General features: G+C 46.3%; 1 protein-coding gene across 4 annotated transcripts; it reads left to right on the top strand.

Moving 5' to 3' along the window:
- Positions 1–4,500: 4,500 nt before the first annotated feature.
- Positions 4,501–25,280, top strand: LOC144258129 (beta-1,4 N-acetylgalactosaminyltransferase 2-like). 4 transcript variants are annotated; one of them, XM_077806495.1, is made up of 12 exons: positions 4,635–4,670; positions 8,713–8,787; positions 9,781–9,876; positions 11,705–11,842; positions 12,827–12,933; positions 13,796–13,833; positions 15,035–15,215; positions 15,873–15,959; positions 16,667–16,854; positions 18,711–18,851; positions 20,375–20,594; positions 23,913–25,280. In XM_077806495.1, the coding sequence occupies exons 3-12, from the start codon at positions 9,809–9,811 to the stop codon at positions 24,122–24,124; spliced, it is 1,380 nt and encodes a 459-aa protein (XP_077662621.1). In that variant the 5' UTR covers positions 4,635–4,670; positions 8,713–8,787; positions 9,781–9,808; the 3' UTR covers positions 24,125–25,280. The 4 variants fall into 4 exon arrangements, 3 of the variants coding, with proteins under 3 accessions (XP_077662620.1, XP_077662621.1, XP_077662622.1); XR_013344630.1 differs by lacking the exons at positions 8,713–8,787; positions 9,781–9,876 and adding an exon at positions 21,201–21,302 and having other exon boundaries at positions 4,501–4,670; positions 23,913–24,041; XM_077806494.1 differs by lacking the exons at positions 8,713–8,787; positions 9,781–9,876 and having other exon boundaries at positions 4,501–4,670.
- The last annotated feature ends 219 nt before the right edge of the window (positions 25,281–25,499 follow it).

The raw sequence follows: 25,499 nt of genomic DNA on the forward strand, positions 1-25,499 counted from the left end.
ATAAGTGCCATTTCCTTTCTTGGGTTAATGTAAATAAGCCACGATGGTATTGCTAATGTTGAGCTAGGTCCTGGAATAGGTTTTGTGTGACTGGATTTCTTCTTTTTGAGTCCTGTTCGTGCTCAGTTTCAGGATCAGGGCGATAGCTGAGAAAGTGGGCTGGTTTTGAATTCATTTTTGCACCAGGAAATGTGAAGAGTTGTTTGTTTGTTTTTCTAAAGCAGGTGAGAGATCTGGATGACAAGAAACACCTCAATTACACCTCAATTGCAGATTAATTGGCAAGATGTCTGTCTTAATTAACCTTTTCTCCTCACCTGATCCTAATTGTCTCTATCAAAATACATAGACTTAATTATAAAACTTTTGTTTTATGATGATGTGAAAAATCCATTTCTCCTTATATTCAGGATTCCCATCTCATTTTCTCCCCCGATAAGCTGATGAGCTTAAAGCACAAGAAGTGGAGCAGAGGTTGCTTCTGTCTTAAATGGGTTTATTTAGAAGTGATTGTTATAGATGATTTTAGGTTTGTGGTTTTTAGTCCACCGGTATTCATACCATAACTTGTTTAAATGGTGGACCCAAACATTCAAACCCAGGTGTCTAAATTTAGGCACCCAAAGAGAAGTTTGGTTTGACTCCCCCCCCCCCCCCAAAAAAAAAAAAAAAAGAAAGAAAAATGCTGAGCAAACCCACTTTGGGGCTTCAGTATTTTCATGATAGGCAGATAGCAAGTTATTAAATACACATCTGTAGGCAGAGTTCGCAGGCACTCCTTCTGTGCAATAAATACCACAGCTCAGTATGGACGTGACTTAGTACACTCCTTTTAGGGAAGTCTGCACTGGAGAGAGGAGGGGGGAAAAACGTTGCGGGACCAATGTACAATGCAGTTTAAACATATCAGAAGCGTAGCCGTGTTAGTCTGTATCCATGTTTGTAGTTAAAACATAGTTGTCTATGTATATCTCTACTAGTGGTCTATGTATATTTCTATTATTTGAACAGTGACGAAACCAAGGGGTTTGGGGGAATTCTTGTGTGAGAAATTGGAAAGGAGTGGCATGGCCGCTGGAGGAAACTGATTCAAACAACAGAACTGTGTCGTAAGAGTACAAAAGCAACGTTTGTAAGCTGAACCCTGATGGAGAGCAACCAAAGTGCACTGCCGTAGACTCTCCCAGCCAATTCACACCCCAACTCATCCTAAATGGTAAACCAACCCACAAAGCAAAGTGCAGAACAAAAGCCATTAAGCAGGAATTTGCTGTCTCTGAAGAGTGACCAAAGTCCACAAAGAACAGCTCAACACTGAGGAGCTGACATAGCCATGAAAACCCTGAAATGTGGAACGGTAGCTGCTGTATCTAACACACTATTTCTCTGTTTTGGGATGAGAGAACAGACATGGCTGCTTGACTTTTCCAGTTCCTTCTAGAGACTATGCAGATAATCCAGGTAGCACTACTCAAAGCATATGAAGACCCTAACTCTGCAAAGAGTTATTGCCCACTATCCTTCCTTTGTTCAACCTGCAAGGTGTGTGAGCAGAGGATAATGGGTAGGACAGTGCTAATAGTCGAAGGGCGTTTCTCTCCAGGATGTCCTTGCTGTTGCCAAGCTGTAAACCTAACTCAATACATTGAAGATGGTTTTGAAACCTATAAAATTACAGAGGCTGTATATTGATTTTTTTGACACTGTAGTACGTCTACTGAAACTTGCAAGAATTTTGAGAAATAGCAGGATGGTCCAGGTCCTCTCTCTGTTTTGAGAATCAATGTTTCTTTGTCGAGGTGGGTGGTAAGAAAAGTTTATGGTGTACTCAATAGAATGGCCTGCCCCCACATTCAGTGCTCTCACCTTTGTTTCTTATTGTATCCACAAATGACCAACCAGAACTCCCTGATGTGTGAAGATTCATTTGTGCAGATGATATTTGCATTGCTACCTGCCAGGAAAGATTTGAGGACACTGAGTGCATTCTAACTGGTTCCTTGAGTACACATGCAAAATACTATTGCACGTGGATTCTGAATGCCTACCCTAGTAAGACAAAAGTGTGAAGGGCCAGATTAACACACTGGGGCCATAGGCAAACACCCACTTTGGGGTTGCAGTGCAAACTCTGACAAACTCACTACACCAAACACATGTCTTATATTTTACCTTACAGAATATTTATCCATAAAGAGTATCTACAGACAGCTTGTTGGATCATATTAAAGAAGTTCTGTATTAAAATCACAAATGAGTTTGATTCCCCATAGTTTAAATTCCAGGGTATTACTAATTAAGAGGTCTCTTGGTTTCTGGTACTGTTTCTCTCCCTCTATGTGTGAAACTTGCAAGCTGCTAATTGCGTTAGTACATTCTAAGACAGAGTCTGTTCTCAAAGCAATTCACACAGAGAGACTCAAAGCAATACTCTGTAACAACAGAAACGGCACCCAGAGACTCCCCGCCCTTTTGTTGTATTAACAATTGTGATTAAAACAGAGATAGAGGATGTATGTGGATGGATGCTTGGTGTGGATAATAACTGAATGATCAGGGAGGTGCCAGCCTAAGAATCCAGTGTCCATCAGCTGAAGAAGGCGTCAAGTGGAAATAACCAGAGGACCCCCCGCAGAGGGCAGACTGGAATCCACCCAACAGCCTCAAGAATGGGAGAACCAAAGAACAAGATAACATCTAGCAGCACGGAGCCGTCAGGAATGTGCCATCTGCTGATTGATTCAGCAACAGCATGATGAAGCAATTCCCATAGACTGGCATAGGAAGAAATTCCTATAAAAATAGACTCTAGAAAGTGAGAACTTTGGGGTCTGATTCTGCAAACCAACTTCCAGGAGCATCGGATGAGCAACTCTAAGGCTGGTAACTATGATGATAACCTTGCAGAACCTGTGTTCTGCAAGGTAAAAAAGGAATATTATCACAGGGAAATGCTTCAAAGGGTCTCGAAGATTAGGGTACACACCTTGTTAACCCACAAGGTGAGGACAGGGCTGGCATAGCCCAGAGGAGAGTGCTTGACTGGGTGAAAGGCTGGTGGTGTTAGGAAGTTGCAGCCACCATCTTCAATGAAGCAATGTAGCCCGGCCATTTTGAAAGAAGGCAATTTTTCGTGAGTTTCCCTGAAGAAGATCTTATGCACCGACCAGCCTCCGCTGACAGAAACTTCAGCTGGGGCGGGGGGGGAATGCTGAAAATAATGAAGTATGTGTATAGTTATCTCTTTTATTTCCCAAAGCTACCTGTTACACCAGTTCTACTCTCAAAAACGGGCAGTGGGGAGGGGTGTGCATTCTGGTTGCTTTGTGGCATTCTAAAGTGTGTGTGGATGCAGGTGGGTGGGAAGCAGCCATAAAAGCTAAATCTTTTTAAAATCTGCAAGTTGATATTTCGAATAGAGTGAAGATATGAAGTATGGCCTGCTAAGTTATATGAAGATATGAAGATATGAAGTATGGCCTGTTGAGTTCTGTGTTTAGTGTGCATGCATTAAATTTTTAACTTGAAAACAGTAAGATAATTCCCGAACAAAACAATATTAAGACTGAGTACATATCAGGAATTCTGTATTAAATACATTACAGGGATGTTGTTATTTATGCAAAATACCAAGTGCTATAAACCTAGGAAGTTCATTTTTAAGGCTACGTATTTAAGAGAAATCCAAATGTATTTACTCTGAATTTCCTGGGTTTATAATGTTTGGGGGAAAAGAGTTTTGTTTTTTGGGGATTTTTTTTATATATTTACAGCATCTCTGTAATGTATTTAACCGGGAATTACTGACATGTACTCTCAGCCTTTGCGCCATCTTAATGTAGTCTTTGGGGAATAATAAAGGTTGTGAATGGCAGAAATACTAACTGTGGTGTCTGGAGGAAGTGGCCTATAATTCAGAGTGTTCTTGCTCTGAGTCCAGCGCACCTTTCCCCTGTGTCACAGTCCAAATGGGTCAGCAGAACCTTCGGTGTGGATTCTAGGAGAGGCATTTGGTAGGTGGGGGAATGAAAGTAGCAGCAGGGATGCACTAGGAGAACTAATAAGATCTGTCTTAATATCTATTCTTAGCCAATAATTGCAACTAGTCAACAGGTAAATTCTTAACTAGTCATGCTCTAAAGGACACAGGACTGTCTGGTTTAATAACACCCTCAAAAAGTTCAGAGAAAAAACACAATAAAATACAACAGTTTTTGTCTCAAGCTCATAAGTTTCTGTCTGAACAACTGTCCTATAATTGGTATAAGCAACTTCCCAGCATGGGTAGTCAGTCTTTCCTAAGTATAATCAAGGAAGGAGGCTTTTTTATTTTGTTTGGTAGAAAACTCTTCTGAACATGAAGAAGAGATTCAGATCTGCTGGGTGTGGGTGGAAGGGAGAAAAACCGAAGGTGAAATGCGTTAGAGTTTGGAAATGCAGCTTCTAAATGCTGCCTCATTGCTTACTGAAATCTTCCTTTCGTCTGTTTAATGCAGTATGAAATACTTCCTTATCCTGGTCTCGTGTACATTGGTTTTGTTTTTGGCCTCCATGCACTGGCAGAGGCCAGCTGAAAATCAGATCAAGGGAGAGATTTCAGAGGCTCGGTCTGACATGAAACTTCTGTCTCCAGAAAAATACAAGTCCTTGTTTACCTACAATGGAATTTGGTAAGTTCCCTTGCTGATATTAACTGCTTCAATTGTTCTTCGTAGCTAGATTTGTGCAAATACTGCAAAGGAAAAGGTTGGCTAATGTTTGTTTGAATTGTTAGATTTGCTCCAGCTGTTAATGCCCATATTGCAGAAAGTTAATTTCAGGTTTGGGTTGGGGCCCCCAGTTTGAGAAACACTGCAGAGAAATCCCACATTTTTTGCTGGGCATAAAAGGCATAAATTTCAACATCCATGAAATTTGCTATTTATGCCATGACGCACCTGCAAAAAATGTGGGTTTTCTCAACGATTTTAAGTAGACCCATCATGATTGATGCAATAATAGCTAGGTAGAAATGGGATTCAAATTAACTTTCTTTCCTCTTCCCTGTTGTTGTTTGACAAAATAGCAACTGCTCTCTCTCTGCCACCTGGCTCAGCTGCATCTTTGTTTTCACACAACACCTAATGGCCCCAAGACAAATGAATAATAAAAGATAACAGGGCACAAACTGGTCCCTCCCATGCACTTTGATCTTTCCTGTTTTCTGCCTGTGGCATACACTGGGTTAGCTTCCTGAGGGCTGTAGTACTTTTGGTCTAATTCTGGCTGTTGGGGTGGGGGTGACCCAGTGGTGTTTAGTGCCTTGTGATACATAGGCCAGGCAAGATGGTCTCATGATCCTGTCTGGCCTTAAACTCTGACTTCATTCCTGAAAATTTTGACAGGTTTCAGAGTAACAGCCGTGTTAGTCTGTATTCGCAAAAAGAAAAGGAGTACTTGTGGCACCTTAGAGACTAACCAATTTATATGAGCATAAGCTTTCATGAGCTACAGCTCACTTCGTCGGATGCAGTGAACTGTAGCTCACGAAAGCTTATGCTCAAATAAATTGGTTAGTCTCTAAGGTGCCACAAGTACTCCTTTTCTTATTCCTGAAAATGAGCCTGAAGTGCTGGCCTTTTATTTCACAGGCAATTGGAAAACAGCTACAGCTTCCTCCCAGAAATCTATTCGTCAGGGGCAGTGTGGTCTAGTACAGGGGTTCTCAAACGTCATTGCACTGCGACCCCCTTCTGACAATAAAAATTACAACACGACTCCAGGAGAGGGGACTGAATTCGGAGCCCACCCAAGCCGCCCTGTCCCGGGTGGTGTGTGTGTGTGTGTAACCTAAGCCCCACCACCGAGGGCTGAAGCCAGGGCTATCCTTAGTCACATGCAGCGTATGCAGCTGTGTAGGGCACCCAGACATGTGGGGCACCATTCCCCGCACGGCCCGCTGCTGGAATCCTCTCTTCTCCAGCCCCTCCCCCACACTGGGCTGACGGGCTTCTCCCCGCCCCCAACCCCGCCCCACCCTCACTCGCTCCTCAGCCGGCTCTGCCGCCCCAGCCCCGGGAAGCCCAGAGTGGCATGGACGGTCACTGGCAGCATGGTGGCCCGGCCCACCACTGCCTGGAGCAGAGTCCCTGCCTGGCTGCGTCGCTTGGTCTCCGATGGGGGCCGGGCCGCGCCGGGGCCAGGACAGGAGGAGCCAAACTTCCACATGAGTCAGCGAGGGGAGCCGGGCCAAGCGGCGGGGTGAGGGGGACTTAAGGTGACCGTGCGCTCACGGTCTCTCACACTTCCCTAACACACACACACACTCTGCCTCTCACGAGTCACAGTCCCCCAATACAGATTGTCACACACACACACACACACACAGAGTCTCACTCTCCCCAACACACACAGTCCGACAGTCACACAGTCCCCCAACACACAGTGTCACACACAAACACACACACACACACACAGGCTCTCTCTCTCTCACACTCACACGCACACACTTGTATTATTGTTATTACTGCTTGGTACTTCCTGTCCAAATGCTCATGGTGAGCCAGGAGTGGTGAGGAGCTGCTGGAGGGCCGTGGGCTCTGGCAAGATGCAGCCGCCATGTGGCCTTGAGCCACTGCCGCAGCGTCTGCTGTGTATGAAGCTCGGTGTGTGTCAGCAATGGGGGGGAGCTCTGGGGGTCCGCGGGTGGGGGTGGTGGCTGTGCCCCTTCGACACGCTGGGGTCAGTGGTGCCGGCTGGGAACCGCCTTCAGTGGAGCATAGGGGCACCAGTTTAATAATACTGCAAAGGGCTCCATAAATCTGAAGGACAGCCCTGGCTGAAGCCCTCGGGCTTCTGCCCCAGGCGGTGGGGCTCGCGCTTCGGCTTCGGTCCCGGGCTCCAGCAAGTCTAAGGCCAGCCCTGACAACCCCATTAAAACAGGGTCATGACCCACTTGGGGGTCCTGATAATAACCAGAAAGACAGAGGGGGGTGAGGTAATATCTTTTATTGAAAAAAGAAAAGGAGGACTTGTGGCACCTTAGAGACTAACCAATTTATTTGAGTGTAAGCTTTCGTGAGCTACAGCTCACTTCATCGGATATGCTCACGAAAGCTTGAGTGAAGAGCATATGATTTAAAGAGTCAAGGTAAACTAAGTGTGGGACGGAAAACAAAGGCACAAAGGGGGAGTGAGGGAATATCTTTTATTGGACCAACTTCCATTGGTGAGAGAGACGAGTGTTGACACTTACACAAAGCTCCTCTTCAGGCCTGCTTTATGTAAGCGCAAAAGCTTCTCTCTCTTGCCAACAGAAGTTGATTCAATAAAAGATATCACCTCACCTGCCTTCTCTTTCTAATATCCTAGGATCAACATGGCTTCAATAATGCTGTATATAATAACCACCAAAACAAGCATCTGGCTTGGGGAAGGAGCAGCGGAAGCTTCCTAATAGTTGGGGGGGGGGCACTAGCTCCCGAACCATGCCCTCCCCCCCCCAATGCTGCCTCTTACCCTCCGCTCCCAAAACTCCATCCCCACTCACTCCTCTCCGCTCCCTCCACCCCCACCCCCTCAATTGCTCGCCCTTACGGCCAGTAAAAAGTGGGAGGGCTTGGGGGATTGGTGATAGGAAATGTGGAGTCTTTCACCTTGAGGTCTCTGGACTGAATCCATGCTGGGCTCGTAGCAAGTGAAAATACTTTCCACGTGAATTTTCTTCAGTGGCCTGGGTTAGATGAGACAGTACGTCTGAGTCCAGTTCTCAGGAACTCTTTTATATGTCTATTGAAGACAACCTCCCTGCTACAACTGGCATTAGTTGGCATAAGGATTGAGTGAGCCATAGAATCTTCTCAATCTCCCTGTCATTCCTATTGACACTTCTAGTCGGGGCTGAGGCAGGGTGGGTTGGAGAAGCCGCCCGACTGCTGCTTGGCCTCTACCTGCTTTTGGAAGATCTCACCCTCCAGCACCTTACATGCTAAGGTCCAGATTTTCCAAAAAGATCAGCGCACTACGTGCCGAACTCTGCGCTGAGCGCTCTGGAAAGTCTGACCACTTCCTCAGGGACCTAAATGGGTGCCGAGGTCTGTTGAAAAATCTGGCCTGAGTAGAGCGACACGGAACAAACCTCACGTGTCCTTTATTGGGTAGAAGTGTGCAACAGACAGCAGCTCCAATTTCTCTCCTGCCTGGAGTCTAATAGGGGTGGGATGGGCCTACTAGTGTACTCACAAGCTCCGCCCACAAGCCGAGCTCTGCCCATCAGCCAAGCTCCCCCAGGGTGAGATGCCAAAACAAAGATAAAAGCCTGCTTGCAGCAGATCATATGCAACTTGTTTTCCTGTCTTGCCTGCTCTACTTTGCAGTGACAGAGTGTCATAAATATAAAGGGAAGGGTAAACACCTCTAAAATCCCTCCTGGCCAGAGGAAAAACCCTTTTACCTGTAAAGGGTTAAGAAGCTAGGATAACCTTGCTGGGCACCTGACCAAAATGACCAATGAGGAGACAAGATACTTTCAAAAGCTGCGGGGAGGGAGAAACAAAGCCTCTCTCTCTGTCTGTGTGATGCTTTTGCCGGGGACAGAACAGGAATGGAGTCTTAGAATTTAGTAAGTAATCTAGCTAGATATGCATTAGATTCTGATTCCTTTAAATGGCTGAGAAAATAAGCTGTGCTGAATGGAATGTATATTCCTGTTTTTGTGTCTTTTTGTAACTTAAGGTTTTGCCTAGAGGGATTCTCTATGTTTTGAATCTGATTACCCTGTAAGGTATTTACCATCTTGATTTTACAGAGGTGATTCTTTTACTTTTTTTCTTCAATTAAAATTCTTCTTTTAAGAACCTGATTGTTTTTTCATTGTTCTTAAGATTCAAGGGTTTGGGTCACTGTTCACCTATGCAAATTGGTGAGGATTTTTATCAAGCCTTCCCCAGGAAAGGGGGTGTAGGGTTTGGGGAGGATTTTGGGGGGAAAGATGTTTCCAAGCAGGCTCTTTTCCAGATATATATCTGTTAGACGATTGGTGGTGGCAGCAATAAAGTCCAGGGGCAAAAGGTAAAATAGTTTGTACCTTGGGGAAGTTTTAACCTAAGCTGGTAAAAATAAGCTTAGGGTGTTTCCATGCAGGTCCCCACATCTGTAACCTAGAGTTCAGAGTGGGGAAGGAACCTTGACACAGAGTTATTGATGCTGACACTAAACTTGCAATTATTAGGCTTCTATTTTCTCCCAGAACTATTATGTCGGGCTGCCTGCAGATACAGGAGACCATGCCACATGACTTTATGCTTCTCCACCATTAGCAGTTTATTTTTGTAATGGTGACACTTTTTTTTTTTCTTGTAAAACGAAAGCTCTGACTCTGGAGCGCAGGATGGCCCCATCCAATAAACGTACCAATTTGCTGAATAACCATGTAGCAGCCCAGTTCGACTCCTGCCTTCTTACTCTCTCAGCAATTGCGCTGCAAAGCACTGACTGTGGCCCGTAAAGGCAGAGCAGGAATTGGAGACAGAGTCATGAACAGCAAGAGACAAGGAGGAGACTTAGATAAGCAGAAGAAGTAGGGATGAGTGTTGCATAAGCCTATCGTTTCATAGAGCTTGAAAAGCACATTAGATCTTATGAATGTAGCAGTAGTGAAATGCAGCCACTTCTGGGGTGGAAGGAAACAGCACACTACACCAGTAAGGAGAAGAGAGTTTTTTGTTTTTTTTTTTTGCCTGAGGATGTTATAAAAATGTCATGGCACTTTCCCCCCCTAACTGACACTTTATTTTTCTTAAGACTCTGGCCCTTATTTTTTAATCTCTCGATGGCTTCCCACCAGAATTCTGCTACTGGACCTCAGTGGGGTGGCTTGGCTTTCCTTTATGCTGATGGGTAGGTGTAAAGTTACCTGCACTTTCAAACTTGCCACTACATCGTTGTTGTCAAATACCTTTCTAGTTTGCGGTATGCGGTATAAGGGTGTTGGTCTCAGGATATTAGAGAGACAGGGTGGATGAGGTGTAATATCTTTCACTGGACCAACTGCTGTTGGTGAAAGAGATTCTTCTGGTGAAAGATATTAGCTCACCCACCTTGTTTCTTTAAACTCCTGTATACAAAGAGGTTCCACACCCACAGGAGTGATTAACTGGGGCGTTGTGCACAGTGCTTGCATGGGGTTGGGCTAGGAGGGAATGTGGTATAGCAGGATGTTTCTTGGGGAGCAATGGAGTTCAATGGGAGGCAGGCAGGTTACAATATCTAGGAGGGGTGGGGGAAAGAAGAAGTAGGCTGTGGAGTCAGCCGCAGGTAAGGTATTTATTGCTGAGGGTCAACTTGCTCACCCCTAACAAACAAAGTTGGTCTTGCAACTTCTCACTGGACTCGGAGAGCTGCCTAAGGCACTATCAAGTCTGCCAGCCAAGGGACCTGCAAATAATTGATCTGTTCCCAGAAAGAGGAAGCTCAGACACAAGCCCCTCCATGCAAACCCAAGTATGTGTAGCTCCCCTATTGTCTCTAGTCACCTCTAACAGTGGAAAAGAGGCAGCTGAGCGACTTATGGGAGCTTTATTGCTAATGGCTTGCTGGGATTTATTGTTGCTCGACACCCGTTCTTGCAGGGAGACAGTGAAGCCAGGTGTGTCACAATCTCCATCAAGCGTATTACGGATTATGTCCAGATTTTCCAATGATCCCTGAGGCACATGCCCATGTGGTTGCTTGTTTTGTTGTTTGAGCTGGTTGTGGTTAGAGATATAGAGGGTTGCATTTGACCTGACCCAGCTTCTGGGATGAAAGAGGGGACTCTTTACTCTCTGTTCTGGATCTTAAGTGGGTTTGGAGCTTCCCTCCTCTTTATGTTCTGTCCCTATCCCTTCTGCATGCTGGATAGGAGGGCAGTGGTCACCTCTCCTAGCTACTGGAAAGATGGCCCCAGTCTGTCATTACCAGAAACTCTCCCCTCTGGCAGGGAGTGGAATCTTGCAGCATTGCTCCCTTCCCCATGGGGAGGAGGCATCCAGCGAGAGAGATTAGGTGACTTTTCTGAGTTCACAGAGAGCCTGTGGCAGATCTAGGAATAGAACCTGGATCTCCTAACTCCCAGTTCAGTATTTCATAGGGTTCTCCTTTCCAAACTGGGAAGAAGTGGTGGTGCATGGTCACTGGTTCTCTATCCCAAATGTTGGCTCTGGTTTTAAGAATGATTGAGTGGGTGGGGGGTTGTTTTGTTTTATGGCCCTTACGTTGAGCTGCAGCTTTCCTGGGCTCTCTATGTAAAAAAAGCTAGTGTCAGTGGCTCTGTGCATTTACACCAGCTGAGAATCTGGCCCAAATGTCCTACAGTGTAACCCAACTTTCTTACAAAGGAAGCTACATTCACCTGCCAGGGCAGGATGGGATTCTATTCGCGTTTTAGCTCTGGCTCAGTCATGATGTTCCCATCCAGAGCTGAACATCCCTCAGTGCTGGGACGGTAGTGTCCAGCTGAGATCAGAACTTTGTCAGTGTGCATTTGAAACAAGGGTTTCATGTCCATGGTTGGTGGGTTAGGCCCATATCACTAATATATATACACATGCCCCTTATAGATACTGGCCTAACCCACCAAGCTTGGCCATATGCATATTATTTTCAAAAGGTCACAAAACAGCAGATTCTCCCAGTGTCCTTGCACAAGCTGAGCCTTCTGGGTTTTCTTTTTTTTCCCTCTCTTCAGGCTAGCTCCAAAGAATCAATGTGAGTGCGCCAAAGCTGACCGTGTGCATGTCTACCAGATGGAAGATTATATTGATAAGAAAGACCTTGTCTCCATTAAAGAGAGGCGACAGAGGGAGTTGGAGCACTATCAGAAAAGGTAAAGGGATTCTCCTGTCTCTCAACCTGTCCAGCCTGCATCTTTCCTGGCACTAAATTCATGTGGGAAAGTCTCATGAACTGAAGCCTTGGGGCTGAGTTGTACTGAGGTAGAAGAAACAGCTATGGAGGAAAGCAGAAATGATCCTTTCAGCTGTTACCATCAGTGATGGGGTATATAAATCCCACACTGGGCACCAAGGGGATAAGGGATTATTTGGGGTTTCGCCAGCCCTGCCCCACCACACCTGCAGCAAATCCTCCATCTGCTGGAGGAATTAAAAGACACAGGAATTAGCTCCTTTGAGAGGCAGAGAGCTCCAGCTAAGCAGACCTGCAGCCCATAGCTCCAGTAGCACAGAGCGGAGGGAAGCCTAAAGATCTGATGCAGCTGCGCAAAGGGGCCCTCCCTGAAGGAAGGTAGGACCCATCCCAGAGAAAACCAGAGAGGGAAGTATCCCTGTGGACCCTGGACATAGTAGCCCCCTCTTACTTATTTTGGTTTGGACTTCCCCAACACGGGAAAGCCTCGCATCCCTCCTGCCCCCGTTATTCCAAGGAAGAGGCCCAGGGAGGACAGCCTTAAGCAGCCTTGGTTGCCAGACCATTGGTAGCCCAAAGTACCCAAGTCGGAGCCTGGTGGAGTGGGAGGGCCCCTCCCCACAATCCCCTTAGCAGTTGGGGGTTGCACTCATGACCACTAGGCCATGCTCCCCAACCAGACCCTGAGTGAGCACCATTACATCATCTAAACCATGACCTACTCAGCACCCAATTTACACACTCCACGTATCCTGAAAATCTGGTTGCTTCGTTTGGTGCCCCAGTGGGAGATGGTTTCTTTTCAAATTCCAGCCGCAAGCATCCAACAGATAGGGGATGTTGGTAGAAAGAAGTACTCATTCAAACTGTTTTACTGTTAACACAATTTTCATAATCCTTTATCCTCCCGACGCTGACGCTGTTCTATTCACATTTGTTCCAGATACCCCTCAATGACTCAAGATCTACTAATAGCCGAACCAAACCTGCCATTAAGCTATCCTATTCAAGGAGTAGAGGTGATGCCACTACACACGATTAGGATTCCAGGTATACTTGTCCTGTGCCTTTTCATAGCCTGCTCATGGGCTCAACTTCCAGTGAAGTCTAAGACCTTGTCTCTTGTACATACCCTCTATCTGAAATAGGGGGGCTTTGTTCTTCATTGCACCTGTATTGGACTTGGCTTACTCTGAAGACCCAACCCTTCATACAAAACTGCTGAATTCAAAATCCATTCGCTGATACCCAGAGATCTGGTTTCCTTCCAGTAAAGTGCACAAAATGTCTGGGATGGGTTCTTAGAAGAATAACCATGTGGCACTTTGTATACAGAGCATTTTAAAAAACAATTATGAAAAGGGCTGAAACATCGAAGATCCCATCTGCATTTCACAATAAATCTCCCTTGACTCATTTGTCATCTGAGCGCAGACCGGCTCTTCCATCTGAATGCAAAATGCTTTCTTGAAGAGCTCTGTGGTAGTTGGTTTTAAATTCCTCTTCCACTTATTTAATTGCTTCAAATGTTGTAATCTTGCAAAATTATTGATCTTTGGCTTTTATAAGGTGCAAGGAGTGGTGGAAACCTAAAGGCTGGCTCTCCAGCTGGTGTAAATCAGTGTAGCTCCGTTGACTTCCCTGGCTGATGCTTGCTGATGATCTAGCCCTAAATCTTTAGAGCTGCCCCAATGCAAAAATACTACTGACATCTCTAGATTTCTTCCAGGATAAAATTGAGGGGGGAAAATGCATAGAGAAGAGCTGATGTTCTATTTGTATCCAGCTCTGTGATCCCAGTTCAGGTGGGCTGACTGGAGTCTTGTTAGGGAACAATAATCACTTGAGTCAAAACACTGGCTTTAGGCTTGTTACTTACTGTCCTTATGTATGTTTCCCTTTGTTCTTCAAGGGCTTGGTTTGCATGGAGTGACTGAAGAAAAGTACCAGGTATATTTCACGATGTTGTAGGGAAGTTTGTAGTCCAGGGTTACCTTGGCAAGTGCGTAACATGCTTTGAGATCTCTCTGCATGAAAGGTGCATTAGTTTTACATTTCTCATGAGGTTTTCCTTCTATTACGAAGGTGGGCTTGATTTCCCAGCCTTGTATTAGTATAGTAGCATTAGGGTATGTCTCCAATCCCGGCCCGGATAGAGAGACTCTCACTAGCTTTACTGGAGTTAGGGTGCTAAAAGTAGCAGTGTGGACATTGCAGGATAGATGGTGGGTCGGGCTAGCCATCTGAGCTCCAACCTGAGTGGGTGGGCGGCAGGCAGGCTTGGACTCGGGATCCAGCCTGAGCTGCCACCTGTGCCACAATATGCCACACTGCTACCTTTAGTGCGCTAGCTCGAGGGAAGCTAGCATGAGTCCGTCGTCCTGGGCTGGGAGGCATCATCCCAGCTGCAGTCTAGGCACAGACAAATCCTTAGAGAACTTACGAAGATCGGGGCCCCACTGTGCCAGGCACTATACAAATACATAGGGCTGGTCTATGCTCAGGCCATGTCTACACACGGAATGCTCTACCCGCATAGGTATAATGGTAAGGCATACTGACAGGGTGGTCCAAGTGCAGACATAGCTATACCAGCAAAGCTGTGATGTTTCTGGTATAACTTATCTCACACACCTGAGCAAAACCAGCTGTATGGCAAAGGCGGGCATTCCATGGTAGAACTGTTTCTATGCTAGGGGCTTTTGCTGGCATAGCTCTGTCGGTCAGGGATCACAGCTTTTCACACCCCTGGCTGACATAGGTACACCGGCAGAAGTCTGTCATGTAGACGCAGCCTTCAAGTTTTGCTGCTCCATGCTGGCATAGTTAAAGCAACAACCCCCCCTAGTGCAGATGGAGATATACTGTTATAAAAGGGCTTCTGCCAGTACAGGTTATTCCTAACCACCTCGTACATTGTGGGTGGGAAGGTGGCCGTTTTATTGACCTCCACAGGGATGTCGTCTTTTTAGTGAAACCAGGTGAGGATAGTGGTGGGGTCAGAGCTCTCTTCTTTCCCTTTAAATAAGACAGTTATTAAAGAGATGGCCATGCGATTGACCCAGATCAGGGAGGGAGGAGAGGGGAAGCCTTGTGATTTTACCATGACACCTAAGATTTCCACCTCCGTGCCGCACGGCACTTAACGCAGGTGATCCTGCGAGCATCTCTGGGAACCCTCAATACACTTGCTGATGTCTCTGACGATGTTGTGAGTGGACGGGGCGAGAAAGAGCTGATCATCTTGACCTCAGATGTGGAGCTGCTGAATTTCATCCTTGCGCATGTCACATACACCAGTGTGGTCTACCAGCTCACTGCAGTAGATATGAGTGAGTATCGACTGGACGATTTCTTCATCCTATCCTTGGCAGTTTTCCGTCAGTTTCTCTAGTGTTACTAGGCCACTTTCAAGCATCTGCTAAACTAACTTTACCTCCAAGAAGGAATCTTTCTGAAAGACCCATTATTTAACACAGCATGAGGAGAGAAATAGATGCAGGATGCTGCCATCTTCCATAGCTGTCTCTTTCAAAGCTTTGGCAGAGATTGGTGAGGTCAGTCATCATCCTCGAGAAGCTAAAGCCCCCTTCAATGCCCTGCTTCCTAGTGAATCAGGGCTTCAGTCTTTTTGGCTTCTAATTACACATGAGGTGAAGCAAGACTGCCAAGCCAGGAGAATTCCTGGTACTTGTCAAAAAAATTTATCCAGTTCTTTGAGTCAGTGGAAGAAGGGGTCTTTCAAAGAACTCTATCTAGGCTTCCCACTTGTCCATTTTCCATCACTGAGGCTGGAAGGTCGTTTAACACTATATAAAATGAGGGGGGCCACTTTTATCTATTCCAGCCTAAAGCATTGCCAGGGAACAAATGGATTTCCAATCAAGGTTCTTACTTGGAGGTTTCCACTGTGTCATCAAAGATCTCCAGAATACCTGAAGACTTATGAGTGATGCAACTTTCCTATTCTGCTTTTCTTATTTTCCAAGTGAATTTCAAGAGCAGACATCATGTGGCTCAGTTTCCTGTGATCATCCGACAGCCCAGCCTTCCAAAGTTGTTTGATCCTGGAGCAGGTAAGTGTTTCTGAGTACCTCCCTGTAGGAAACCCCTTTTGCCCTTTTCAGGGGGTGTCAGGGAGTGGCTCCAGCAAGCTGGCAATTGCTGATGGTAAATCCTTACTCCAGACTTTACTGTGGTGGAAGTTAGTTACTCTTTTAGGCCTGATGCTGGGCTTCTTAAAGTCTTTCCGGTCTCCTGATGCCTCTCCATTCAAAAACGTATGTAATTGACAAGGGCTAAATACATCAGCATCATACTTAATGTTCTGTGTCCAGTTAGGTTCTTCCAAAGTTATGTCCACTGAAAAGCCCTGAATGAACAGACCTCTTTAAATGTTCTAATTCCGGGAAAACCTTGGATTGGCTCCGACAACACTTAGTGTAGTGCCTTCCATTTGAGGATCTCAATGCACTTCACAAACACTAGCTAATCTGTGGGATGCCCCCCGTCCCTACCTCCATTTTGCAGATAGGGCAACTTAGGGACAAAGAGGATGACTTGTTCAGAGTCTAGCGGTTGCTGGCCTAGCTCTGTTGCTCTTCCCCATGGTCTGTGGCAGTCTGTGCTAGGAAGAGAACCCAGCTGTTGTGTTCTAGTTCGCTCTACTAACCACATGCCCACCTTCCTCCTGCAGGTAAGATCTTTCAGGAATGGTGAGTAAAAGCAAAGAACTGCCGTAAAATGTTACAAGCCTCTGTCACTTCCCTGTTTACGGTTACAGATAGGAAGATCAGTTCCCTGGTGACTATCACGACGAAGACTTTCTTGCGCTATCACAAACTTAGGCTCCTCATCAAGAGCATCCGACAGTACTACCCTGACATAAAAATCATCGTCGCCGATGACAGTGAAGCCTCGGAGAAGATCAGCGGGGAGAACATTGAGCATTACATCATGCCTTTTGGAAAGGTCTGTCACTTGCACAGGACTGGCCATGTAGACAAGTCTCAGCCCAGGCCCTCCAGCCTGCGTTTCACAGAAGGATTGTTCGTTGGTAGAGGCCACATCCTAAATAACACATCTTTTTGGATTGGATTTATTAAAAGCTCCAAGTGATTTAGAATCACAAATCCCATTGACTTTCACTCAGTTGGGGCCTGTATGTGCTGCCATAATCCAAGTGCTAATAAGAGACGATATTTTCAAGAGTGCCTAAGTGTTTTAGGAGTGCAAATCCTAATGTAAGTCAATGGAATTTATGTTCCTAAAACACTTAGGCACTCTTGAAAATACCATCTCTTATTAGCATTTGGATTATGTTAGCACATACAGTCCCTAGCTGAGACCAGGGCCCTGTTGTGCTGGGAGCTCTACGAACACATAGTAAGAGACAGTCCTTGCCCCAAAGAGCTCACAGTCTAAGTAGATGAGCCTGACAAAAAGTGGGAGGGGAAATGGAAGCACAGAGAAGAGAAGGTGACCCAGCAGACCCAGGAATAGAACCTATGTTTCCTGAGGCCCAATCTCAACACCATGCCCCATCCACTGGACCACACTGTCTGCTAAGGACTCTTAAGACTTATCTGGTCAGTTCCATCCCCCAAAGAAATGAAGTGGAATGGCTCATGGGATTGTCTGTGTTGTATAGAATCTTTCACCTGTAGGCCACCAGTTCAAATTTATATCCAGTTATTGTTCCATGACCTCGCGCCAAGGCTGCTTAGCTAGGATAGCTGGGACAGAGGGGACTGAATTCTCCATGTCAGTCTATGGGCTTTACCACTGGTACCACAGCAATTTAACTTAAGCTACCGTAGTGGTATATGAGATGAGTTAGTGGTCTAAATCCAGTTCCTAGTGGTTTACCAACCCATTAATCTTCATGGACTTAGTCAACACGTTGTTGACTATACAGAATTTTTGGCCTCATCTTGAGCATTCACTGACATAAATGGGAATGGTGGGTGTCCAGCACATTTTGTGAATGGAGCATCTTATTGTGTAACTATTCAAGCTTTGTAAAAATAGTTACACTGGCTCACTGGCCTGTAATGCTCTATGAAAGATCAAAGATGAATGTTTAAGGCTCCTGTCTGTTCTCAATACCCCCATTGGCTGGCAGCATGGGACAAGGCATGCCTCCATGTTGCTCAAAAGTGATTTTCTTGGTGCTCATTAACGAGTTTCAGAGGCAGGCCCACCCAGTCCTTAGCCGGCAGTGGGCTTGCTGCGACATGGGGATAGGAGGAGGAGAGACAATGAGGGAACCTTGGGGCTCCATAAGGAATGTGAAGAGCCCTGGGAATTATACAAATAGAGAGAGGTTATAGGATGGTGACTGAAGTCTCCTGTAGAAAAATCACCTGATCTAATGAATTAAAATCCTACAATTGTAAAAATGTAGGGTTGGAAGGGACCTCAAGAGGTCATCTAGTCCACCCCAGGCACTGAGGCGATATCAAATGTACTTAGACCATGCCTTCCAGGGGGTTGTCTAAGCTGTTCTTAAAAACCTTCAAAGATGGGGATTCCACAACCTCCTTAGGTAAATACTTCCAGTGCTTAACTATCCTTATATACTGGTTCTTCTATCACATGGGCAAGTGATTGTCTTACTATAAGGTCACTCCTTGTTGCAAAGGTGTTCTATTTCATTCTCATTCAGTAGTTCAGATGACCCTCCTGTTCAGAATAGTTTCTGGATAAAAGGGATTTGCACAAAGCTAAGCAGCTTTGTGTGTGTGTATTTGCATATATATAATTTTTCTTCTTATAAAGCTGTTCTGACCCTACCCTTCTGTGTCTTGATGATTCCCGTTTACCAGGGTTGGTTTGCTGGAAGGAATCTTGCAATATCTCAGGTCACAACCAAGTACTATCTCTGGGTTGACGATGACTTCTTATTCACCGAAAACACCAAAATTGAGAAACTATTGGATGTGCTGGAGAGAACAAACTTGGATATGGTAAGAAATGCAAAAAAATTGTACCCTTGAAAAATGTTCTGGGCTTTTTGAAAGAGCTCAAGTGTTACAATGGGTGCTGAGCCTTTGAAAATCTGGCCATTAGTCAGGAGGGAAAAGGAATATTGCTTCCAGCTCTCAAAATGTATTCCTCTGCAGACCTGTCTTAGTCCTCTGTTTATCAGATTATGCCAGAAACTTGCTTTCAAATGATGGGGAAAATCTTGTATGGATTTTTAGATTGACTGTGACCACACCAGAGGTTAATGCTATCTGGCAAAATATTCTTTGAGAGTGGTGTGTGTTTCTCATCTATGTTACTTGGCTTTCTTCATGCATCAGATTGGTTTCACCTTCTCAGAAATGTGCCCATCTTAAATTGGTGCATTACCATTTGACCCTGGATATTTACTACTTAGTTCTGGGTATCTGCCTCCTTTCTGTGTTTTGGTTCTATACAACCTCATAGCAGGCAGAAAAGTGAACAGATAGGGCACAGTATCGGCAAACAGTAAGCCTGATGCAACTGCCTTTCTGATCACTTTAGTTTACTACCTCTGCAATGGGATTCTTGGTTTTGTTCAAACACTAGAAATCCTCTTCTTGAAAAGTGACATCAGTTTGTGCCAAGAGCAGGACTCTCCTTGGCCAATTTTGGAAAAACAGCTCCAATCTGGATCACAATCTTCCCTCACCACCCATTCACCTTGGATCGTAACTCCAGAAAGAATACTTACCCAAGGTCAATAAGAACATTTTGAAGCCAGTTGAAACTGTTTTTGATCCCATTAAGTATTTTCTTGATTCAGAGTTTTTTAGAGTTTCTGGGAAATATTTCCACACCTTGGGCTGTGACAGCTGACCTGAGAGAGTGGATGGTTCTGAGGATTTATGGAACAGATGGCCTATAACTTCTGGTGATGTTTTCAAATCCAACCCAAATCCCTAGTGAAGGGTAACAAGTTTCCGATGAGAGCTGTTTGGTGCCCCGTGTGAAATGAGTAGATCTCAGTGCAGTTTTGGCTGCTTATTAGATTGGCCGTGTTGTCAGTAGGGCCAATGAAAGAATGTACCATGGAGACATGACTCCATGGTATGTCTCTAGGTTAGGTGGGAGGGAGGATTGTCCTGCTTCTGCATATGCCGTGTCTGATCTTGGCCCAGAACTTTGGTCTCTCTAGTGATCCCAATCCAGCAGCTTTCACCGGCACCTACACTACATGAGTGGAAACAACACTCCAGTTTCTGAGCTGATAAACACAGACAGTGGTATGAGGAACAAGAAGAACGCGATGTCATAGGGAATGAGCTCCAAGCAGCAGCTCACAAGAACCTAGAAGCTATTGTAAACTGTGGCTTGTTCATGTTGAGATTCCCACTGTGCAGAACAGTAACAATGTTCAGGGGGTTGGGCCAGTCAATGGAAGGGCTTCTGTTGATGTCAGCGGATGTTAGCCCAGGCTTTGAGTCTGCCAGGAGATGAAAAGCGATAACTGAAAAACGTGGGTGATGGTCTTGCTCTCCAGGTTGGAGGCAGCGTGAATGGGAACACCTACAGTTTTCAGCTGCTCTATGATCAGGGTGACGACAGCGGCTGTCTGCATTTGAGATATGGCTCCTTCCACAAGTTGGAAGGGTTCCCCAACTGCGTGGTCACCAGTGGTGTGGTCAACTTCTTCCTGGCCCATACAGACAAAAGCAGACACGTCGGCTATGACCCTCTTCTGCAAAGAGTAGCTCATTCAGGTAAGCCACACGCTCTCTTTCTCCGAGTGCAGGCAAGCAAGCTCTCGGCAGGGCCGCCGACGGGGTGGGGGGCAATTGCCCAAGGGCCCGGGAGATTAGAGCCCATGCCCCAAACCCAAACTCCCTCCCATAGCCTGCACCCCGCACCCAAACCCCAGCCTGGTGAAAGTGAGTGAGGGTGGGGGAGAGCGAGCGACGGGGGGGAAATGGAGTGAGCGGGGTGTTGGAGAAGGGGCAGGGCAGGGGCGTGGCCTCAGGGAAGGGGCAGGGGCTGGGCAAGGGTCTTTGGGGTTGCGCAACTGGACAGTTGGCAACTCCACCGGCGGGCATGTGGAAGCCCTGGCCATGCCAAGAGAGCGCGCCCAGCAGCGCAGTCAGCAGCTCACTGGGTACCAGCCAGCACAGGCGCAGCACCGCCCAAATGTCAGGCGGACCACGTCCACGCTGGCGTGGCTTGTGCGTTTGTGGGGGCCCACTGACTGTTCTGCCCTGGGGCCCGGAATTGCTGTCGGCAGGCCTGGCTCTCGGTGTCTGCCGCTTGTGGCTTGCCCCACAGAAGCTTTCTCTCACGCTATCATGTTTATCTTTTTCCTTCCTTTGTTTCAGTCTTGGGGCTTCCAGCTCTCTGCTTTCATTAATCCTGCTGAGGGGCCTCTCCCAGGGTTAGAACATGGACTAGGACGCCTGGGTTCTATTCCCAGCTCTCTGGTAGGCTCTGTGGGGGTATCCTCGCTGTGGCTGGAAGGTATCATTCCTAGCTCGGGTAGACGTACCTGGGGTAGCTCTGACCAAGCTAGCACTCCTGTAACTTGGGCTGGCCTCCCGAGTCCATACCTAGGATCTCCAACAGATTGTACTTGGGCGGCTGGCCTTGGCCACGCTGTTTTCAGTGTGTGAGCTTGATCGGCGCTACTGTGTGTGAATCTCCCTGAGCAGGGAATTGCACCTCCCAGCTGCAGTGTAGAGGGCAAGTCCTATCCTGTCTCTGAGTCTTGGGAGGGGAGGGGCTTCTATGAAACAGAAGTGATAATGCTTAACTTTTGTAAAGAGCTTTTAGATCTCCTGACCTAAAATCCCACCGCTGGTTGGGTTAGATGCCCAACTCCCTTAAATTCCTTTGAAAATCCTACCCTAAAGTGTTTCAGCAAGTTAGATTAGACCTAGGGCTGCCTGTAACCATGGCTCCACGGAGAGTTCTGTTCTCTGCTTAATGCTCTGCAAAGACATGCTTCGATTTTAATTAGATGAAGAATGTAGAAAGCCCTGTGTTTAGGGACTAAAGTGCATCTGCATGGTAGGTTGGGCCCAGAAGGTTAGCTCAGGCAAAGGAGAAAGAAACGAAAAGGAGGTGAGAAGATGAAGCCAGGGCAGACCCATGTAGAGCAGAAGTGGGCAAACGACGGCCTGCAGGCCACATCCAGCCCATGGGACCGTCCTGTCCGGCCCCTGAGCTCCTGGCCCAGGAGGCTCACCCCCGGGCCCCCCACACATGCACAGCCATGCCGCTGCACGGGCAGCAGGGCTGCAAGCTCCTGCCGCTGAGCGGCATGGTGAGGGAGTTGGGTAGGGGATCCTGGGGGGCACTCAGGGGACAGGGAGCAGGGGGCAGTTAGGGGTGGGGGGTCCCGGGGGGCATCAGGGAACAGGGGGTGGTTGGATGGGGCGGAGGTTATGGGGCAGTCAGGGGGCGGGGAACGGGGAGGTTGGATAGGGGGGGTGGGAGTCCTGGGCGGCCTGTCAAGGGGCAGTGGTGTGGATAGGTCGGGGCAGTCAGGGGACAGGGAGCAGGAGGGGGTTGGATAGGGGGTGGGATCCCGGAGGGGGGGGGCACGGTTTGGGGCAGGGGGTCCCAGGAGGGGGCAGTCAGGGGACAAGGAGCAGAAGGGGTTGGATGGGTCAAGGGTTCTGAGGGGGACAGTCAGGGGGCGGGAAGTGGGAGGGGGCAAATAGGGGGTGGGGGCCAGGCTATTTGGGGGAGCACAGCCTTCCCTATCCAGCCCTCCATACAGTTTTGCATTCCGATGTGGCCCTTGGGCCAAAAAGTTTGCCCAGCCCTGCCCTAGGTAGTCCCCTTAAAGGGCCAGGTCTCCCTATGACACCCTGTTTCACAGCTAAACTAAATGGATGTTTGAAATAAAGCATTAGCAGCTGCTCTTGATTTTCTTAAAACATTTAATCATTAAACTTAAAATAGGCTAAATGATGTTTAATAACCCATACTTTTAACAACGAACATTGTGCAATGCATGATTGTATGTGTATTACTATAATGTGCCAACAAAGACTGGAGACCCATTGCTCTAGGAGCTGTATAAGTATGTAGTAAGAAAAGTCCCTGCTTTGAAGAACTTGCAGTCTAAAATAGATGAGAGGCAGGAGGGGAGTTGGAAGCCCAGAGAGGTGAAGTAACTTGCCCAGGGTCACCAAGCAGGTGAGCGGCAGAGCTAGGAACTGAACTTAGGGGTAAAATCCTGGCTGCCTTGAAATCAAGAAAAAAACAATGAGGAGTCCTTGTGGCACCTTAGAGGCTAACAAATTTATTAGGGCATAAGCTTTCGTGGGCTAGAACCCCCTTCATCAGGTGCATGGAGTGGAAAATACAATAGGCAGGTGTAAAAACACGGTACATGAAAAGATGGGAGTTGCCTTACCAAGTGGGAGGTCAGTCTAACAAGACAATTCAATTAACTGTAGGATACCAAGGGAGGAAAAATCACTTTTGTAGTGGTAATGAGAGTGGCCCATTTCAAACAGTTGACAAGAAGGTGTGAGTAAGAGTAGGAGGAAATTAGTATGGGGGAAATTAGGTTTTGTAATGACCGAACCACTCCCAGTCTTTATTCAGGTCTAATTTGATGGTGTCCAGTTTGCAAATTAATTCCAGTTCTGCAGTTTCACACTGGAGTCTGTTTTTGAAGTTTTTTTTTTTTTTTTTTTTGAAGAATTGCCACTTTTAAGTCTGTTATTGAGTGACCAGGGAGATTGAAGTGTATTCCTACTGGTTTTTGAATATTATAATTCCTGATGTCAGATTTGTGTCCATTTATTCTTTTGCGTAGAGACTGTCTGATTTGGCCAGTGTACATGGCAGAGGGGCATTGCTGGCACATGATGGCATATATACACATTGGTAGACGTGTAGGTGAACAAGCCCTGATGGTGTGGCTGATGTGGTTAGGTCCTATGATGGTGTCCCTTGAATGGTTAGGTCCTATGATGGTGTCCCTTGAACAGAGCCTTGTAAAATAATTTCACAGCCGTTCTCGGGGAAACGCAGGGTCGCTTAACTTTGCTTTTACATTTTTTTTTCCTCCCCAGAATTTTTCATGGATGGACTGGGCATCTTGCTTGTCGGTTCCTGCACTGATGTTTCTATCGGTCACCAAGCACATAATCCCGCCTCTGATCCCAACCTGACTAAGGTAGAAGACCAATATAAAAGGTTCCGGACCAACACCAAAGCACAGGTGCAATTTAAGCTATCTTTGCACTACTTCAAAAACCAACTGAAATGCTACTCAACAAGATAACCCTTTTACCCTGCCGTGTGCAATTCCTACGGTAACCTCCCTGATGCCCACGGCAGGAGTATGCTCTGGGCTTCAGCCTAATTGCCTTATTTATGCCACACTGGATGCCTTCCTTTTGCACCTACCTTTCTATAAAAACTTTTTAATGGGCTGAATTTGGGATTCTGGAATCTCTTGGCCCGAACTTGAAATGGACAACAGAGGCATGTGTGTTATCTGCATTCGGGTCCTGCTACAGGCCTTGCAATGGTGTTTTCTTCGTTGCAAAGTTTCTCTGATTATAGGGTGAGACAGTTTGTCTAATAATGAGCCAGATTCATCATGGCCCTGCACTGTATTCTTTCCAGCCAGTGCAGAGTGAAGGGGGGCAGGGTAGAATTCCTACTGATTTGATCTGGTAGCACTCCCCATTATTCCTGCATTTGAATGGATTAACAGGGATGCCCAGGTTGTGACATCCTTCTTGGAAGAGTAACTGGAATGAGTGTTCTCAAGTCGAGTGCCAGAAGCACAATGACTTTCATGTATAGACTGAAGTGCTTGGTTTATCCTAAATGGAGTTAGTATGTTCCCTATGCAATATCTGTTGAGAACTTCTTATGGTTACTCCTTACTTAAAGACCTGAGTGGGGATGTTGGAAATCTGGTTTAGTTAAGAAGCTTTCATTTAAGAAGAGAAAAATGCAAACTCTCCTAACTGTCCTGCCTGAATGCAGTCCACATTCATGTGATCTGAGTTCTTTTCATCTGCTAGCTCATGGCCTATGTGAAATGGTGGAGTTCAGTTCCTAGCGGGCAGCTAACCACAGCATCAAAAACACCCCACCATTACCACAGTGGTGGGACCTGGATACTAATCTGAGACAAGAAGTAAATGCCACAAGCAGACTATGGGTCTTACGCATCATGGCCCCATATTTCTGACAAGATGAGAGAACTTGGCCTTGGTATAAAATGTTCTGACATTGGTTAGGCAAATCACCTAGCTTTGATTTTTTTGCTCAGCTGTTTTGTTAGCTCCTCTCTGGCTGTCCTGAGCCCCTGTGAGCTCACTGGGGTAGGGGCTATCTCTGTTATGATTGGACAACACCTACCGTGATCAGGGTTCCTTTACACCACTGTTGTGATGTGGATAATTAAAATATCTTGAGTTGAACATTGACTTAAAATGAAGTTTCCTTGTGGTTCTGAAAAGTCCTTCTATCCATTCACGCAAGAGCTGAAATTCTTTGTGCTCTGTCTCCCCCGGTGGTGACACTGAGAGCTTTCTACATAATGGTGATTAAAGGAATTTTTTAGTACACTTACTATCCTTTTTATAATTAGGTAAGAGATTGTGTATTCTCAATGCTGCAGTGTTCTTCTTAAAAGTATT

Source organism: Eretmochelys imbricata, chromosome 27 (genome assembly GCF_965152235.1).
Source record: "Eretmochelys imbricata isolate rEreImb1 chromosome 27, rEreImb1.hap1, whole genome shotgun sequence".
Lineage (NCBI taxonomy): Eukaryota > Metazoa > Chordata > Testudines > Cheloniidae > Eretmochelys > Eretmochelys imbricata.

What these genes read in the sequence shown, in the direction of transcription:
- LOC144258129 (XM_077806494.1), top strand. Translation starts at nt 4,552, where the DNA reads ATGCACTGGCAGAGGCCAGCTGAAAATCAGATCAAGGGAGAGATTTCA. An exon ending in ACATCATGCCTTTTGGAAAG is followed by an intron (nt 16,855 to 18,710) that starts GTCTGTCACTTG and finishes CCCGTTTACCAG; the next exon opens with GGTTGGTTTGCTGGAAGGAA. An exon ending in AGAGAACAAACTTGGATATG is followed by an intron (nt 18,852 to 20,374) that starts GTAAGAAATGCA and finishes CTTGCTCTCCAG; the next exon opens with GTTGGAGGCAGCGTGAATGG.